The sequence below is a fragment of the Bos javanicus genome, chromosome 2 (assembly GCF_032452875.1).
Source record: "Bos javanicus breed banteng chromosome 2, ARS-OSU_banteng_1.0, whole genome shotgun sequence".
NCBI lineage: Eukaryota > Metazoa > Chordata > Mammalia > Artiodactyla > Bovidae > Bos > Bos javanicus.
In genome coordinates, this window is record NC_083869.1 from 5,804,802 (window position 1) to 5,825,196 (window position 20,395).

The 20,395-nt window shown below is 42.6% G+C and overlaps 1 protein-coding gene across 5 annotated transcripts in view; it reads left to right on the top strand.

Moving 5' to 3' along the window:
• The first annotated feature begins 15,799 nt into the window (after positions 1–15,799).
• The window catches only part of NEMP2 (nuclear envelope integral membrane protein 2), a 38,232-nt gene continuing 33,636 nt past the window's right edge, over positions 15,800–20,395 (top strand). For all 5 annotated transcript variants that reach the window (XM_061432689.1, XM_061432698.1, XM_061432681.1 and 2 more), the window contains exon 1: positions 15,800–16,070. In XM_061432689.1, coding sequence (XP_061288673.1) covers positions 15,965–16,070 — 106 coding nt within the window. In that variant the 5' untranslated portion in view covers positions 15,800–15,964. The remainder of the gene's footprint in view (positions 16,071–20,395) is intronic.

Here is a 20,395-nt window from a genome sequence, read left to right on the forward strand (position 1 = left end):
TTTATTAGCAATTCTAATTTTGAAAAACAAAGCATTGCTGATAATGCCATCTCACAGATAGTCATTTTGAATTTTTTAGATGACGTTTTTCAGAATTATATGTGTGTTAGCCCGACGACAAACCTAGACAGCATATTAAAAAGCAGAGACATCACTTTGCCAACTAAGGTCCGTATAGTCAAAGCTATGGTTTTTCTCACATATGGATGTGAGAGTTGGACCATAAAGAAGGCTGAGTGCCAAAGAATTGATGCTTTTGATCTGTGGTCCTGGAGAAGACTCTTGAGAGTCCCTTGGACTGCAAGGAGATCAAACCAGTCAATCCTAAAGGAGATCAAACCAATCAATCAAAGGAAATATTCATTGGAGGAACTGATGATGAAGCTGAAGCTTTAATACTTTGGGCACCTGATGAGAAGAGCCGACTCATTGGAAAAAAACCTGATGCTGGGAAAGATTGAAGACAGGAGGAGAAGGGGACAACAGAGGATGAGATAGTTGGACAGCATCACCAATTCAATGGACATGAGTTTGAGTAAGCTCCAGGAGATGGTGAAGGACAGGGAGGTCTGGCATGCTGCTGTCCATGGGGTTGCAAAGAGTCTGACATGACTGAGCGAGTGAACTGAACTGAGTTAGCTGGATAATTAGTGGTGAACCTGCCAGTGTCACTGAAGGAGAATGTTTCAGGTTACATGTAGTTCCAGCAGTGAACTCTCTCAGAGTTGCCACTATAAATGAGTGGCCCAAGGCAGAACAAAGGAGCAAGTTGAAGACCCACAGGTAATCGTGAGATATGCTTAAATTTTCTACCTAAAATAAGCTTAAAGAAGAAAGGTGGTACTTTTCTCCTCCTATCTGTTAGGCAATGGTATCTATATTGAGTTTCTTTTGTAATTGTACATGGGAGTTTTTTTTTTTTTTTAATCTGCATGAAAGTGTGAAACTGCAGAATAGATTCATATAACATTAGGGTGAAGAGGAATCATAGAGATCATCTTGATGAACAACCACATCTCTAGAATGAAGTACAGATTCAGAGAGCTGAAAAGGAGTCGGCCAAAGAATAGAGTGGGGAGTCTAGAGAGTTTGATAAATCAGTCAACCAATTGGAAACAAGGGCACTGGCCCCCACCCGCAGCAGCCTCCTGAAATAAATGTTAAATGGGAAGCTCAGAGGCAGAAGCTGGGAGTGTTCGCAGCTCCACAGAGAGGAAAGAGGCAGGAGGAGAGGCTTGTGGACTGGCGCTGCGGGATGCAGACTAGGATGAGCCCCGTCTGGTGCTACAGGCCCGTCTGTGGACCACAGGCCCGGGAGGAGACACCCAGTCCATCTGTAATCACAGGAGCTTCCTGGCTGAGAAGTGGCCTTATCAGACCAGAGCTTAGCTAGAGTTCATGTCCCGTTGCTACTGTTCTTAGCCTGTGTTTTTCCTCTGAGCTAATTCCAATCTGCTGGGCTTGCTTCTTGCTGAACTTCCCAAAGAGAGAAAGGGCTTGTCAGATTTTTTTCTTTTCAGTCAGCCCAGTGAATCCCAAATAAAAGATTTCTTGTCTTTCTCTTCTCTTTTATTGAAATCTTTTAATTAACATGTACCAGCTTTTCATGCATTTTGTGTGTGTGTGTGTGTTGAGGACATCCAGTCAAGGGTAAGATGAAACAGTTGGGCAGCAGTTAAGTATACAGTACTTTTTTTATAAGTAAAATAAAAAACTAAGACCTTCTTATTCTTAAAAAGTAAAGTTGGTAGCCTCCAAGACTCTCCTGGGGTGGGGTGGGGGGCACTAAAATGGAAAATCTATCTATCCAAAATACAATTAAGTAACTGAACTCATTATATTATGAGAATAGCTGTGATGTTGTTTGTAATGCTAGTATTTTGGCATTTATTTTGTAGAACATAAAAATGACTGTATTTGATTCCTTTATAAAAAATAAACATAAATGGTGCTGTGGACTAACCTAAAACAAATAGACTGCTAGTTATTTCTGCAGCAAAAATGGGCTTATTTAGTATTAACAATGAGTTGCAGTTCACAGTGTGCAACCATGGTGAGCCTCACATGCAAGTGCCCCACAAAAATGGAGAAGAGAACTCTTATGGTGGGGAAGAAGTGCGGGGGCAAGCAGGCATAGTAAGCAGAGAGTCCATGGCTTTTCAGCGGGTGAGTTCTGACTGTCATGGGCTGGGCTCTTACCAGGGAAGAAGTCTTTCTTCTTCCTATTGGGCTCATCCGAGGGCGTGAGAGCTCCCCCTTCTGGTCTCTCGACTCTACTTAACTGAGATTTCTCTTCATTAATTTTTTACAGGCTGAATTTTGTCTCACCTTCATATGTTGAAGTCCTAAACGCGAGTACCTCAAAATGTGACTGTATTTGGAAATTGGGTCTTTAAAGAGGTAATTAAGTGCACATGACATCTTATGCTGCTGCTGCTGCTAAGTCTCTTCAGTTGTGTCCGACTCTGTGCCACCCCATAGACGCAGCCCACAAGGCTCCCCCGTCCCTGGGATTCTCCAGGCAAGAACACTGGAGTGGGTTGCCATTTCCTTCTCCAATGCATGAACATGAAAAGTGAAAGTGAAGTCGCTCAGTCGTGTCTGATGACTTATGAGTGGGCCCTAATTCAGTCCAACTGGGTCTCCTTATAAGAGATTAGCACAGAGACACACACGGAAGGAAGATCCCATGAAGACACAGGGAGAGGTTAGCCGTCTACAAGCAAACGAGAGAGGCCTCAGAAGAAATCAACCCTGCTGACATCTTAATCTTGAATGGTAGCCTGCAGAGCTGCGGGAAAATCAGTTTCTGTTGTGTGAATCACCAGGTCTCCAGCACCTGGTCTCGGCAGCTTAGCAAACTACTGCCGATCACGACGTGCTACGTTCTGCCCTCAGGTGTTCTGTATCTGGGGGAGGGTGAAAGTTCAAGACAGAGATTACTCTCTCCCACTTATCGGGCCTTCTCAAGTGGGATGATTGGAGAAGGTTCTGTTTGAAATAAATTATCCTAGGAGAGAAGGGGACAGGCTGCAAGAGAATGAATGGTCCTGAGGGGAGCAGAGAAAATCTGGCCCCAGGGAAAGGGCGTGCAGGCTCCCAGGAAACAGTGGTAATGGGTTGATGGGTCCTGGGAACCTCATTGCCTCTTCCTTCCCAGTAAGCTCTCTAACCCTCCTGGAAGAAGCATTAAAGTGTTTCCGAATGAGTACAGTTCTGTTCCATTTGAAATATTAATGAAGTATATAAATTCTCTGGTTACCTGAAGTGCAGTGCAGTAGCGGTTGTGCAACCAATTTAGTGGATTGCATTAACTTTTCCTAGATGAACGAGGTTAGGGTGGACAATATAAAGGTAAGTAAAGTTTCATCAAATTTTTATTTATATCAATAACCTCAGCTATGCAGATGACACCACCCTTATGGCAGAAAGTGAAGAAGAACTAAAGAGCCTCTTGATGAAAGTGAAAGAGGAGAGTGAAAAAGTTGGCTTAAAGCTCAACATTCAGAAAACGAAGATCATGGCATCTGGTCCCATCACTTCATGGGAAATAGATGGGGAAACAGTGGAAACAGTGTCAGACTTTATTTTTCTGGGCTCCAAAATCACTGCAGATGGTGATCCAGCCATGAAATTAAAAGACGCTTATTCCTTGGAAGGAAAGTTATGACCAACCTAGACAGCATATTAAAAAGCAGAGACATTACTTTGCCAACAAAGGTCTGTCTAGTCAAGGCTATGGTTTTTCCAGTTGTCATGTATGGATGTGAGAGTTGGACTATAAAGAAAGCTGAGCGCTGAAGAACTGATGCTTTTGAACTGTGGTGTTGAAGAAGACTCTTGAGAGTCCCTTGGACTGCAAGGAGATCCAACCAGTCCATCCTAAAGGAGATTAGTCCTGGGTGTTCATTGGAAAGACTCATGTTGAAGCTGGAACTCCAGTACTTTGGCCACCTGATGCAAAGAATTGACTCATCTGAAAAGATTGAGGGCAGGAGGAGAAGGGGACGACAGAGGATGAGATGGTTGGATGGCATCACCAACTTGATGGATGTGGGTTTGGATGGACTCCGGGAGTTGGTGATGGACAGGGAGGCCTGGTGTGCTGCGGTTCATGAGGTTGCAAAGAGTTGGACACGACTGAGTGACTGAACTGAACTGAATATATAATATGCATATGAATTGGCATGTAATATGTATTTCTTACTATAGATGGTGTTCAAGGAAATTCAGAACCATTCCTCTAAGACAAAACTGACCCGTTCCCTTTCTTTCTTGAAATGCTTTATTAGACCCTCAGTGTCTACAGAACAAAGTCCAGAGATTCAGCAAAACCTTCAAACTCCCAAGATGGAGCCCCAGTCTACATGTCTGTATTTCATCTTATGCTTTCAAACTGAGGAGCACTTTAGGAGTATGTAATGTGCCAGGAGATACTAAGAGCCATCCGAGAACAGTCTGTGCCTCCTTATAACAAAAATTTTACTTGCTGATGTGTATGGAAAATATGCTTTTTGTATTCAATAGCACACATATATTGTGAAGTAGAATTTAAAAGTTGCACGAGGGGCTTCCCTAGTGGTCCAGTGGTTAAGAATCTGCCTTCCAGGCGATGAGGCAATGAGGTTCCCAGGACCCATTACCACTGTTTTCCTGGGAGCTTGCACGCCCTTTCCCTGGGGCCAGATTTTCTCTGCTCCCCTCAGGACCATTCACTCTCTTGCAGCCTGCCCCCTTCTCTCCTAGGGTAATTTATTAAAAGGGGACACAGGTTTGATCCCTGGTCAGAGAGCTAAGATCCCACATGCCCCGAGGCAACTAAACCCCAGCACGCTGCAACTCCTGAGCCCACAGACTCTAGATCCTGTACTGGGCAACAAGAGAAGACCAAGGGCCACAACTAGAAAAGCCTGTGTGCTGCAGTGAAGACCCAGCACAAACAAAATTTTTTAAATAATAATAAAAAGTGCATGGATTTTAAGGTAAGAGATTAGCATGCGATAAGAGGCTGCCTGGAGGTTGGGACAGGATTCTCTTCTCTGCCGTTCAGAGTATGCCAAGTAAACCCTGGAAGAGCTGTGCTGCAAGTTCCAGAAGTGCTGACCCTGTCCTTTCACATCTGCCACGAAGTGAAGCAACTCATGTCCAGCAACATGCAGGTGTTGCGATGCCACATGGAGCCCTCTAAGCGCTGCAGGTCACACAAAGCGCCTTCTGGCACTGACCTTAGCTAGCAGGCTAAAACAAACCACAGGCGCTGGAGTTTAGAAACTCAGGTTCAAATGCCACTCTGTCTCCTACGGCTCTAAGGGGCTAGACAAGGCTCTTGGCCAGCCTGTGAGGGAGATCTGCCTGCAGCACCTGTCACCCTGTGGGTCCTCAAGAAGTATTTGACCATAGAGCTTGCCAGGCAGTTTCCACTTCCTCCCGTGTGGCTGCACAGGGATCTCTCCCAAACTGAGCCCTCAGAGGACAAGTAAACACGTAGACGGGTTAAGAGTCCCAAAGCCAGTGTCTTGAAACAAGTCTTTTAAGTCCTCTAAGCTGAACTGCTTCTTCTGAAAGATGGGACTCATAACAGTACCTCTCTAAGAGAGTTATTTTGAGGATGAAATAAGATAACATACATGAAAACACTGTGCAAACACACCTCCTTTTTTACTACAATGAAAATTATCATTTCTTTGATCATCAGCTTATACTTGCCTTATACCAAAGGTTTATATAAGGTTGGTTTCCATTAATACATGGAGCACCGGTTCAGAAACAAAGAAATGTTCTCTCTTTAATTGCACCAGAAGTAAAACAAAAATTACATTGCTCCAAAGTGCTTAGGATTTTATAACATGGAGAATACATTTTCTAAACCCTGCTGAAGTTATAATAAAATTATCAAAGCTTAGGAAGTTATTAATAATTTTTGTTCCTAATTCTTGTGAAAATCTGGGCTTTACTTAGAGTAGTTTATGTGGTGGGCTCTAGGGAGATGACTGCAGCAGCAGTGTAATTTTTAATCTAAATCTTAACATAAAATCATAGAGAACAACAACTTAGCAAAACTTAAAATCCCATGGACAACATTTATACTGATGCTTGGCTACAAGGCATCTATACAAACTTCAAAATACATGTGAGTGAGGGCAGACAGACCACCAACAGCTGCAAAACCTGAATCCTTTCAACACGTGGGCAGGAAAAGCCGAAAGAAGCAGTGAAGTTTGACGGACTTTAGTGGACTTGAGAAGAGAATCCCTAGATAGCAAGGGCTGTTTATTGGAAAGCGAGTGGGCACGTTTTGTCCAGTCCAGTAGGTGGTGAGTGCAAGGGGTCTGCTAAAAGACTGAAGGCGCTTAAGCTGCCCTAGAGACTGACCTGCCTTCCAGGACGGAGGGTCACGCTGAAGGGAAATGCTGAAAGTGGAGTCAGAACTGAGCTGGGCAGAGAACAACAGAGAGGAGGTCAGATAAAAGTGGTGGAAGGGAACAGAATCTGGAAACCTCATAAAGCAAGGTGACTCTTCGTAACACTTCTTGAAAACCACAGAAGAGTTTGTGCAGTTAGAAAAGTCACTCAAAGCCATGTATCCTGCTAAAAGTTCTGGAAAGCCATTTTTACATAAAAATGAGGAACAGATAAGTATTGAGGCCAAATGTCTTGCAAAGTTATGTCTAAGAGAAACAATGAACAGGATAATATCTCTAATTTTTGAAGAAGAAATACAAAATAAGGGGACAAAACAAATACTAAAAATTATAATTAAAGAGAAATTTTCTTTAATAAAAAACTATATGAAGTCATATATTTAAAAAAAAAAACATACTGTGTAGCTGAGAATGTTGACCCAGAATTATCAACACCAAGACATATTTCTAGCAAAATGAATGAACTTTAAAGAAAAAACTTTCATTGAGTATCCAATCAAAACCAAAAGTGACTTAAAAGGTGAAAAAATGTAGATTATCATCAGGTTTTTTTGACAGCTATACTTTATGCCAGGAAAAAATGGAATAACGTATTTAAGAGACACAAGGAATAAAATGTAAAGCAAGGATTTTATATACTGCAAAACCGACTTTCAACTATAAAAGGCACAGAACAACAGTTATCATTATGCAAGGATTCAGAGAGTATTGTTCACATTAGCCCTTCCTGAAGAATCTAGAGGAGGATGAGTTTTAAACAATCAAAATGATTAGATAGACATTAGTAGAAGAATTGGTGGTGGACATAAAAACAGTTATCTGAAGAACTAATGCTAAATGAGAATTAAAAGAGTATAATATGTAAAAGCTATATTTGCACATAATGTAGATATAGTATAACTATAAAAATAGGATGAGGGTGAGGAGAGCATATGAAAAAAAATTTAAGCCATTGTTTTATTTAAAAGATTTTTTAAATTTTTTTTTTTTTTTTTTAAGTTTTTTTTTTTATTCAATTTTAATTAAAAAAAAATTATACATGTGTTCCCCATTCTGAACCCTCCTCCCTCCTCCCTCCCCATACCATCCCTCTGGGTCGTCCCAGTGCACCAGCCCCAAGCATCCAGCATCGTGCATTGAACCTGGACTGGCATCTCGTTTCATACATGACATTTCACAAGCCAGAAGGACAAACACCAATACAGTATACTAACGCATATATATGGAATTTAGAAAGATGGTAACGATAACCCTGTATACGAGACAGCAAAAGAGACACTGATGTATAGAACAGGCTTATGGACTCTGTGGGAGAGGGAGAGGGTGGGAAGATTTGGGAGAATGGCATTGAAACATGTAAAAGATTTTTTTTAATGCGGACCATTTTTAAAAGTCTTTATTGAACTTGTTACAATATTGCTTCTATTTTATGTTTTGTTTTTTTGGCTGCAAGGCATGTCAGATTTTAACTCCCCAGCCAGGGACCAAACCAGTGTCTCCCACATTGGAAGGTAAAGTCCTAACCACTGGACCACCAGCGAAGTCCTGAGCTGTCCTTTGTAATTATACTGGTGGTGGTGACATGTGTGTAGTTATTCTAAGCCTGTTCTGTATGCAGTGTGGGATACTGCAAATGAGTGTTATGGGATATTACAATTCCACCATCTACCCTACCCTTGGGAACTAGAAATCTTCTTATGGAGGAAGAGAGAGACAGATGAAGTAAAAGTATAAAATTGACTAGGTTAAAATCTCACAGTACTGACTTTTGGCTTCCCAGGTGGCGCTAGTGGTAAAGAACCCGCCTGCCAATGCAGGAGATGCAAGAGATGTAGGTTCGATACCTGGGTCACGAAGATCCCCTGGAGTAGGAAAAGGCAACTCGCTCCAGTACTCTTGCCTGGAAATTTCCATGGACAGAGGAGCCTGGCGGGCTACAATCCATGGGGCTGCAAAGAGTCAGACACGACTGAGCAACTAAACACAGCACTGACTTTTAATTGGAAATATCAGTATTTTATTTGTAAAATTGTACCTATATGTATACTAATCAATAGATAGATTCCCTAACTCTGCCACTGAAAAGGCCAAATAGCAATAAGTAGCCAACTCAGGAGCAATAAGCATTACCACCCAGATTGTGGTCTAGAAATCATAGAAGAAATCAAGACTTATGGAAACAGGACTGAGTTCTTGTCTGGCGCAGGATGCATATAAGATGAACATAGACATCTGTTATTAAAAATCAAGGAAGTTATCAAATCAAGTCATATGGAAAGGACTCAGAAGCCAACCTGAAGAGAATCCTGCTGGCCAAAGATAGGACAATACGAGCAAAAACATAATAATAATAATAAGTAATAATTGCTATTGATTGAAATTTTATCAAATATGTTGAAACCATGAGTTCATGACAATATTTTTAAAAACAAAAGAATTGGTGACCTTTAGAGGAGGACAATAAACTGGTGGAGAAAAAAACCTGAGCACCTATCCTACATTTTCCATGTGAAATGTATCACTGGGTAACCAAATAGTAGATGAGAGATAATGTCTCCTTATCAAAATATATAAGCTAATAGTGAAAAAGAAATGATGGAATTTGAATGTCACCATTCTGTAACCCCCAATGGATCTAGATACCAATAGTTAGAAGCATCACAAAATAAGAATAAACCAGACATTGTATGACTCCTCAGGAAAGAACACAACACACCTCTAGTCTTACCCAAAGGAATAAAAGCAAGTCCAGGGAAGTCTCTGAACCCAGGTGCCAGTTTGCAGGAAATACCAAGGATAGAAGAGTGAAGCAGTACAAGAGAGACTTAAAAGGCATATCCAAAACAACTTTTTAATGGGTAAAAATGTCTATGGATGTGCATTTGGGTGCCATAAACTGTAAGGAAACAAAGGAAATGATCGCTGTGAATATCAGGATGGTGAATGCTTTGAGGGGCAGGAGGTGACTTGAATTTGGAATGAGGCACATGGGGGACTTCTGAAATACTCTTGGCTACAGGCGTACTGGCCTTATAACAACTCATTGGGCTATCCATTTATTTTGCAGTGCTTTCTAAATCTTTTGTTTTACAGTGGATATTTAAGTATTACAAGTAAAAAAAAAAACCTGTTTAACATAAAGGATACCTATTACACAAAAAGAATTTCAGTAAGAATCTGTTTTAGGATTAAGAGGTTACTGTCTTTGCCTTTCATTTCACTATCTATCCTGGTTCTTAATTGACTTTTCCTTGTTTTTCCCTCTATCTACTCATTACTAGATATAATAATCACTGGAAATATTATAGATTCTTTTTGATACTTTATCAGTGTGAATAATATATGTGAGAGGATCATGTTGAAATTCTCCTTTTTGTGTAATAGGTATCCTTTATGTTAAACAGGTTTTGTTTTTTTTTTTTTACGGAGAAGGCAATGGTAACCCACTCCAGTACTCTTGCCTGGCAAATCCCATGGGCGGAGGAGCCTGGTAGGCTGCGGTCCATGGGGTCGCAAGGAGTCGGACACGACTCAGCGACTTCACTTTCACGCATTGGAGAAGGAAATGGCAACCCACTCCAACGTTCTTGCCTGGAGAATCCCAAGGGTGGGGGAGCCTGGTGGGCTGCCATCTATGGGGTCGCACAGAGTTGGACATGACTGAAGCGACTTAGCAGCAGCAGCAGCAGAAGTATATTGGTTGAATTATTTATACTCTCCACAAACTATTGAAATGTGACCAATTTAGAAATTATGGTTTTGTTATAGAAACTACTCAGAACAGATAGACTTTCTTGTGTCAATTTTCTTCAAAAAATAAAGTATTATTTTATTATAAATTAAACATAAATTTCTTCCTAGCAGTGGTTTACACTGTCTTTCCACGCCCATGGTCACTATAACATCCTGGGAAAATAAAGAAGTCAAAAATCTGTATAACAATTCCATAATACACTTGGGTCCAGCCAGATACAGAATACGAACAGACAGTAATATTGGAAATGGAGGCTCTTAAGGTCTGATTTGGAGAGGGGAGACAAACAGCAGAAGAACAAAATCTGAGACTATTTATCTCCATGTCCCAGCTCCACATACTCTTTTTACAAAAGATTTAAGTTCTTTCCAAAAACACATGAAAGAATATTGATTGAAGGATTTTTCTGAGTAGCCTTTGACCACGGGGGAAGTTCTGACGTACCTAGTGGGAAACTGAACACAAGAGGAAAAATCTCTGTTTGAGTTGAAGTGAAGTCGCTCAGTCGTGTCCAACTCTTTGAGACCCCATGGACTGTAGCCTGTCAGGCTCCTCTGTCCAGGCAAGATTACTGGAGTGGATTGCCATTTCCTTCTCCAGGGGATCTTCCCAACCCAGGGATTGAACCTGGGTCTCCTGCACTGCAGGCAGACTCCTTACTGGCTGAGCCACGAGAGAAGTCATAAAGGTCAGCCCGCTGCGTTGGCTGGGAATCGAACCCAGGTCAACTGTTTGGAAGGCGGCTATGCTCACTACTATACCACCAATGCTCCTTAAATTACACACAGATCTTCTACATTGTCAATAAATGACTAATAAAGGCAGTTAAAGAACTTAACTGAAAGGATGGGTGCATGTGGGCTAAGTCACTTCAGTCATGTCCGACTCTTTTCAACCTTATGGACTGTAGCCTGCCAGGCTCCTCTGTCCATGGGGATTCCCCAGGCAGGAATACTGGAGTGGGTTGCTATGCCATCCCCTTCCAGGAATGCGACCAGAGAGCGAACCTGGGTCTCTCATGTCTCCTGCACGGACAGGTGGGTTCTTTACCACTAGTGCCACCCAAGGAAGCCCATCTGAAAGGATATCTGCAGTTTAAAGCTTTCCTTGAAAGAAGAAAAGCCTTTCACATTTAGTTATCTCACTCTAAATTGTTCTCATAGTGACTACTCCAGAGGGGTGGAGGGGGGCGGCTCACCTAGATTGTAGAGAATAGCTGATTAAGAAAAAAAGTTTCCTAAGGGTGAGTTGGCAGAAAAGAAAGCTTTGGCAGAGATTCTTTAGGAACAAGTCAACTGGAGTGTGGGATTGGATGGTATCCATGTAAGAGATAAACTAGGATCCCAGTGCTGGGAAAATCTATCTATTAACACATGCAATCTTAAGCTTACTCACTGCAATTTAAACCTATTTCTTTTTTGCTCATTTCTTTGAAAACATAACATAACTGGTGACTATTTTTCTATATCTTAGTTCCTTCAGTTAACTCTTAGAAAACTGCAACTCTTCTACCTTCTTTTTCTCAGATTAACCAAGAACATCGTTTCCTATAGATAACTGTTTTCCAGCCATCGTCAACTAATCATCAAACACTTGAATATTTTTTCCCCACGACTTGTACAGTATGGTCCGAAGACTATTTGCCTCAGAATTGTAAACGTGGATTCCTACGTCATTGCACGGACCTAATAAATAAAGATCTTTGGAGATGCAACTCAGCCATACCAAAATCTGAGAACCACTACTTTAAAGAATACCACAGCTCTCAATTTGAACAGAAAGATTGCATTTGACCAATTATGTTTTATCAAGGTCTTTAGCAATTTAGAGAACATATGATGTATTTCTTAATAAATTATGGTTATTCTAATCCTTCCCAACATCATTTATTCATACTGAAAAGCTACCTATCTGATGTGAATTATTAAAGTTACTGAGCTAGGATATGGCAAGTCAATTTCAAAGTATTTTCTAGATGAAATATGCTACAAAAAACATGATCCAACAAGTCAGTGTCTCTTTCTATTCTTTTATGAGAAAATCTTGAACAACCTGTTTTTTTTCTCTTGATGTATAAAATTCTAAAAATGGGAATTGTTAAATAAATGATGACATACAGCTTCTGTAATCTTTGTGGCATTGCTGGATATCATTACAGTCTTTCTAAATCTTCCTTTATGGAAGAATCCAAAGTAACAGAACTTTGCCTGTTTTCTTCTAATTCATTTAATTAAACCTTCTACCAACCTAGAAACCAAGTGAAAGTTCCTAAATAATTTCTGACATGAACTAAATTTTACTTCTGATTCATAATGACTGATTATAACCCTGTGACAGTTACAGAAAATTAATTACAAAGAGCAAGAACTCCAGAAATAAAAACGCAGAGGCTGAAATTTGAATTGCAGTCTTTATCACATTATGTGAAAATAGTCAAATGGAATTAAAGAACTTGGGTCACTTATTATGTATTGGTTTTTGAAAAAAATAAGTAGATGTCATATTCTAGCAATATGAATTACATAAAATGCACACACGGTATTTTAGTTGTGATTACAAACTTGCCCCAAATTCTACTTCCAGTCAAGCATGAAACTTATAAAACTCATAGTCCTAATATTTTTTAATTACTTGGGGTAAATATTAAGAAGAGACATTTGGGTCTCTATGCCAAATGGACTGAGTCTCAGGAGGGTATGTCCTGGGAATCTGCCTTTACAGCGTTAAATATTTAAATATTACCCACACCACTAGCATTCTGCCGAGAGTTCTAACGTCTTCCTCATCTATGAGTTCCAGACAGGCAGTGCTTTGTTTGTCTTAGAGTTTGCCACAGAGTGTTTACTGGAAATCCATAGCTGAAATCTGTAGGCAATACAATTGGGCAACTTCTTCAAATAGACAATGAGTTTTGTCCTTTTTCAAGCATCTCTTTTGGGGTAGAAATGTATTGGCTGGTGTTAAAATCTAGGTACAATTAATTGTCTTATATCACCTGGGCAAGTATAATGGCAACCCCCAATTACAACTTTCTTACCTCACTGATCCACTAATAGGCCAACATATTCTGTTTTCTAACAGAAAGATAGAAAGCAAACCTGTATAATATCCCAGAAAGCTTTGAACAGAAGATTCTGCAGGAGTCTTGTTTATATGGATTTGGTATTGGTTTGGTTTGTTTAATCAGTATCATTGTCTTCTAGAAAGGCACCACAAATGCTAATGTAATTTAAGCACAATAGACTGCACTAATCACAGATTGTTAATCCCATCTGCTTCTCATGAAAAGGAAGCAGTATTCCATAATGATGTGAAAGAACCCGTGAGTTTTCCTAAATCTGACCACTCTCCTTACTCTTAATCTTACTCTCCTTACTCTGTCTTCTTGTATTTCTCTCTCCACAGTTCTTTAGTATCTTTTTCCCCCCTTCATTGCCACTGTCACCACAAAGCTTATCTATTTTCATATGAGCGGTTTTCATAAGAGAGAAAGTTTTGGGGAGGTTTAGTTTAATTTCATCATAGTCCCCCAGTGATAAAATGGTCACCTTCTAAGATTCTGTTATCTCTAGGAAAATATTTATTGCTATCCTTTAAAGCGGAATGTGGTGTTTTGATTTAGCTTCCTTAATAAGCTAAAGATATTTATTAAGAATATTCTACATGAATAGCACTTAAAATATTAATTTAATACACACTTGTTTCCTTTTATTCCTCTACTTGATACAGGTGTAGGAAAACATTTCTGTCATTTGAGAATATACCTGTTTCTTTTAGCCACATTTCATAATGCCATTCAAAATTAGACTAAATCAAAATAAATATGGTTAGAAAAAAGTGTTGTGCAAGGGGCAAGTGGGGTTAGGGTCTCTGCTATTTCTCTGGAGGTAGTCTTCAGGGTCAGACAAGATAGGAGTTCAAATAATAAGTTTGTTTGTAAAAATCATCCTCCCCAAGAGCCCCTTACAAGGAGATTTCTGAACTCTAAGAGTTCTTTATAAGATTTCTGAATTTGCAGAAAGCAATAATTGGGTGTACACATGGCACCAGGGGTTTGAAGGCAGTTGGTTTAACTTTACTTTGAAGCCAGGGAAAGTCTAGTGGGTTTTACTCAGACCTTTGGGGGAAATGAGGCTAAACTATTTTTAGAGGATCATTTCTGTCACAATTGGGTTCTCTGGAGTATCTTCGCAGAAGCCCAAAATTAGAAAAGAGGAAATGAGCTCTTGTTCTACTGAATGTTTAGTGTGAAATACTGAATCACATTAATGGGTTTCCAAGGCCTGAAGAGGATCTGTGCCTTAAAAAAAAAAAGTACAGTTTAACGGTGTTTCAGACTAGGAGTTCTCTACTCATTATTGCTATTAAAACCACTCAAGATATTTTTCCAGTTTTATTGAGATACTGACATATAACATTGTGCTTGTTTTAGGGGTACAACATAGGGATTTGATATATGTATATACTGTAAATATAATCAATTTATTTAACATCCACTTCCTCACAGTTGCACGCTTTTGTTTAAATGATGAGAACTTCTAAGATCTGCTGCCAGCAGTTTTCAAATATAGGTTACAGTATTGTTAACTTAAGTCACCACTACATCCTCAGAACTTATAAATGGAAATTTCCACCTTTTGACCACCTTCACCCAGTTTCCTCGTCTCCCCACCCCTTCTCCGGCAACCACCAACCTGTTCTCTGTATCTTTTTACACACACACACACACACACAAGCTAGTTTCAAGGGGTATGTTATATTGGTGAGAGAATGTTTTCAGTTCAGTTCAGTCGCTCAGTCGTGTCCGACTCTTTGCGACCCCATGGACTGCAGCATGCCAAGCCTCCATGTCCATCACCAACTCCCGGAGTTTACCCAAACTCATATCCATTGAGTCGGCGATGCCATCCAGCCATCTCATCCTCTGTGGTCCCCTTCTCCTCCTGCCTTCAATCTTTCCTAGCATCTGGGTCTTTTCAAATAAGTCAGTTCTTCGCATCAAATGGCCAAAGTATTGGAGTTCCAGCTTCCACATCAGTCCTTCCAATGAACACCCAGGACTGCTCTCCTTTAGAACGGACTGGTTGGGTCTCTTTGGAGTCCAAGGGACTCTCAAGAGTCTTCTCCGAGAGACTGTTTTACATGCTCTTTGTACTGAAATGTGAGAAGTCAGTCTATTTAAGCAACCAAATTGCAAATTTGTTGTTATAAACAAAAAGGAAAATGAAAGATGAATTATTTTTATTTTTTTATAAGTAAAGGGGGTTGCTGAAGATTGACGGCAGACGGGGACGGCAGAGGATGAGATGGTTGGGTAGTATCACCAACTGGATGGACAGGCGTTTGAGCAAGCTCCAAGAGTTGGTGATGGACAGGGAAGCCTGGCGCGCTGCAGTCCATGGGGTCTCGGACACGACGGAGCGACTGAACTGAACTGAAGGGCCCTAGCCTTCCTGGGATGTCACGCAAGGGAACTCTGGAAACTGAGCCCTAAAACCCGGCAGTCGGGGGTCAGGGCAGGTTTCTGCACAGACGGTCCTTTCGGGCCCGCACCCTCCGGGGTTAGAGCAGGCCCAAGAGCCTCCAGGGGGAGACGGGGCGGAGCCCGGCGGGGCGGGGGCTGGACAGCGGCCGCACCCTTCCTCCGCCGGGGGAGGCGGGACGTCCGCCCTTCCCGCGTGCAGGCCGCGCCGCCCCCCGCTCTCCTCCTGCGCACCGCGGCATTTCCGCTACTCTCGCCCGAGGAACCCCTCCGCCCAGGGCCGAGCGCGGCTGGCCCTCGAGCGGCATGAGGCTGCCCCCCGAGACGTGCTGGCTGCTGCTCTGGCTGCCGTCTCTGGCCGCGCAGCCCGCGGGCGGCGAGCGCGGGGAGGAGGAGGCGGCAGCCGTCTCAGGTAACCGCGGGCACGGGCTGCGGGCGCGCGCTCCCCCTCCCTCTCCGGCCTCCTGTCGCCCTTCCCCCCTCTTCGTCCCCGCCCACGCCAACACCCCGGCCCGGCGGTGACCCAGGCTCTCCCCGCCCCCGCGACGCGGAGCCGGGCGCGGGCGGCGTCTCCCTGCCAGATTTAAGGCTTCCTCCGCGAGCGCGGCCCTTACCGCCTGCTTCGGCTTCCCTGGACTCTGCCGGGGACTGGATTTTAGGATTAGAAGCAGCTGCAAAGTTCATTCTGGCCCAGTTCCCACGTTTTACAGAAGCAACCAAAGTCCAGAGAAGTTTTGATTTGTCCAAGGACATGAGGACAAGTCATTGTTACAGATGATACTTGTCTCCAGACTTTCAACACAGGACATTTGTATTTATCAATTTAGGTCGAAAAATATTCTTTCCCTATCTAGCCGCAACTTTGGACTCAACATTCGGGATGGTAAAAGCTTAGCTTTAGAATTACACTGAAATTCTGCTACCCTGACTAGTTCTGTGACCTTGAGTCAGTCAAGCCACTACCGGTCGCGTGTAAAACACGGATAATAATATTTCACAGGATTGTCGTGATGTGTAACGTGTGTGCAGTCCCTGGTCCAGAGGAAACAGGAAATGGTAGCTGCTTCTGGTGGTATGGCTATCTGTGGCGTGCTCTCAAGATCCTGACTCCGGGCAGGGCAAGAGTTCTAACTTCAGTTCTGCTATGAGCTTAACATTTCTATTTCATTAATTTTCCCCATTAAATCCTTTAAAAGATTTCCTGGACTCACTGTCCACTAACTTCCCTTCATCTTTTTGCCCACCTTCGGTTGCAAGGGAGGCAACCAGCTGTGGGCTTATAGGTGGGGAAAGCTGCCGCCTCCTGTTAAAATCCGGATTGTCTATGAATGAAGGCAGTTACCAGATTTTCAGCTGGAGCTGCCAACTCCTGGTAATCTCACAGTGAGGTACTTGGGGCTATTCTAGATCAGTTTTCATTGAATAGAAGTTTGTCAAGTGTTTACTTTCTACTGGGCAGTGTTAAAAGTGCTTTGATTGCATTATCTTATTTAATACCCATAGTAGCCCTATAGGGTAGGAACCATTAAATACGTATTTTACAGAAGAGGGCTTGGTAGTAAAAGAGGTAACCAGTATATACTGATAAAAAAATAAAGCACAGATCTGTCTAAGAGTTTCGGGGCATGGCAGCAGCCAGAACATTGTAAGTAGCCTGGACCAGCATCCAGAACTTTGATTTCTTCTTCGGTCATTACATTCAGCCACTCACTTGTAGAATTATCTTGGTCCAGGCAGATAATCTTTAAGGGCCATAGTTTTCCCATCAGTAAAACAAAAATCTTCTGTTGCTGAATGTTCTCCAATATTTTCCTTACCTTTTTCTCTTTTTAAGGGAATCTTTTTTTTTTTTTTTTTTGGCTTTGGTGGATCTTTGTTACTGCTCAGGCTTTTCTCTAGTTGTGATGAGTGGATGCTACTCTTCGTTGAGGTGTGCAGACTTCTCATTGTGAAGGCTTTTCTTGTGGCGCGCGGACTCCAGGATGCGTAGGCTTCTGTAGTTGTGGCTCGTGGGCTCCAGCGCGCAGGCCCAGCGGCTGTGGCTCCTGGGCTCCAGCGCGCAGGCCCAGCGGCTGTGGCTCGTGGGCTCCAGCGCGCAGGCCCAGCGGCTGTGGCTCGTGGGCTCCAGCGCGCAGGCCCAGCGGCTGTGGCTCGTGGGCTCCAGCGCGCAGGCCCAGCGGCTGTGGCTCGTGGGCTCCAGCGCGCAGGCCCAGCGGCTGTGGCTCCTGGGCTCCAGCGCGCAGGCCCAGCGGCTGTGGCTCCTGGGCTCCAGCGCGCAGGCCCAGCGGCTGTGGCTCGTGGGCTCCAGCGCGCAGGCCCAGCGGCTGTGGCTCCCGGGCTCCAGCGCGCAGGCTCAGCGGCTGTGGCGCACAGGCTTAGTTACTCCGAGGCATGTGGAACCTTCCTGCACCAGGGGTTGAACCCACATCTCCTCATTGACAGGCAGACTCTCATACACTGTGTGCGCTACCTTTTCTTTACTTTTATTTGCCTCAATGAGCCCTTTGTTTTTCAGGTTTCAGCTGGTACTTTGTTTTCAAAATAGGGCCCAGCTATAATGTGAGATGCTTGGATTAGATGATACTTCCTGTTCTAGAAATCTGTCTTCCAATAACACACACACTTAGACACACACATACCCTTACACACCCTTCCATGGAATGGAGAACATCCAGACTGAGGCCAGAACAGCTTTCTGGCTCCCCATTTGGAGGAAAGTCAGAGGCAATTGATACAGGAGGAGCAGATAGTTGTCTGGCTAAGAGGAAGAGAACCTTCAAACCAAAGTAACCAGGAGTTTGGAACCAGCGGGCAAGGTCCTTAGATGAAATTCAGGCCACTGCGATGAATTCCCAGGATTGAACCATAGTGATAGGCCATTTGAAACCACAGCTTTCAAATTCATCCATGGGGAAGAAAATCAATACTTGAAGTTAAAATCAGACCAGAATGTGCATTTGCATATGATAGTTTCAGTTTCATTCTCTATGTACCTTCTTGCATAGAGAATGCAATGAAGAGAAATGAAGATCAAGATTCATATTCAAGCCAGGTTAGAAAAACAACAAGTACGGTTAATAGAGAAGTTCTTTTGTAACTTTGATACTACCTGCTAATTAGTTTGAATTTGAACTTACAAAATAATACCCAAAAAAATCCTCCCGCCCTGCGAACTCTCAGGAGTTCAAGTTTATTGCTTTTTAACTCTTCTCCCTGCCTTACCTTATCCCTAAAGAAAAGCAGTCATATAGGCCAGATGGGGAAAGTGGGAGCCTGATTTAATAAGTGATTTTATTATTCTATTATAATTTCATCTGAAGATATTTTTTCCCATAAGGGCATGTAAGGTTAAATTTTCAGAAGGAACATTGCTGAAATATTTTTACGTTGGAGATTGTTTAAAATCTGCAAACACCTGAAGAGTGTTTGTGCTCTTTATTTTTAGCATATTCTATAAGTAGGTTTAAGTACTACCTGCCCTTTTTTGAAGTTTTGACTGAATATTTTTACCTTAAAAAGTAAGTTTAGTTTATGACTAAACTCTTTAATTATATCCTTATACCTGTAGGAAAACTAATAAATGACAAAAGTAGTACGGAAGAGTAATTTTAAATTTATTGGTTGAAGCAAGTGATGTGAAGCGGTCTCTTTTATATATGATATGTAGTCCTAACATTAGATTGAATGTTTTCAAGTCGAGTGGTGTTTTAAATGAACTAAGGGATCGCAGTGGTAAAGGGAACCCTGACTCAAATCCTTTGGTCATGTAAAGAACTGAGCTTCGTCATAGCAGTTTGGGCACAGCTGGCCAGAAACCCACTGTTCTCTAGAAGTCGGGGTTATTGACAGGTTCAGGAGAGCCTGCCGAGGATTGCAGGTGGTTAAGGAGGGCTGTGCTCGGTGGTGGCCTTGCTGGGTCGTCATAGTAAGGATGGCACTTGGGGTCGGTCCTGCAGATGCTCCGAGGTGCTTGGGAACTGAGGCAGAGCTGGGCCGGCCCACACTTGCAGACCATTCTCCTGACCTGAATCAGGGTTGAGGAAGTGAGTACCCAGGTTACGGGGGTGGGGGGGCACCCGCTGGGAAGGAGATGTGTTTCAGCTCCGGGGAAGCAGCGGCTCTTTCTGGGCAGGTGTTAGTCTCTTCTGACCCAGTGAATGATTGTTTTGACATTTGTATGTATCCCTAAAAGTTTCCTTTTGTTTTCTGGATTGCCTTGTAAGGGGATGTTGCTATTATTGAGATATATGTCCTTTTGCCCAATCTACCACCAGGAAGTTCCAATGTTACCTGATTGAATGGGCAAAGACCGAGGCTGCATGAATAAATGACACCTGCCGACATGCCCGCAGCCTCATAGCCTTCAGTGTCAGGGCTTGAACAGGTGACAAAATTCAGCCAGTCAGTCAAGCTGGCTACAGTTTTTGTCTGCCCCCCTCCCGCGGAGGTAGAGGAAGTAGAAACTGCCTAATGAAATGTCTCTAGAAGAAGATAACTGAAAGGAGGCGAGGCCTAGGAAAGACATGACCTTTATAAATCATCGAAATGAAAAGATCTGGTTCCCTCTAGGAAGACAATAGGCCAGCTGTGTTAAGAACCTTGGTTGTCAAAGTTACTATCTTACGCTGGCCCAACTAGTCCATGACTTAAGATTCCTTGGAGTGAATTCGCTTGGAGCTAGGGTTGAGCTTTCTTGTGGCTTGAGTTTCTAGTTCCTTAGGTAGTTAGGAATTCTTG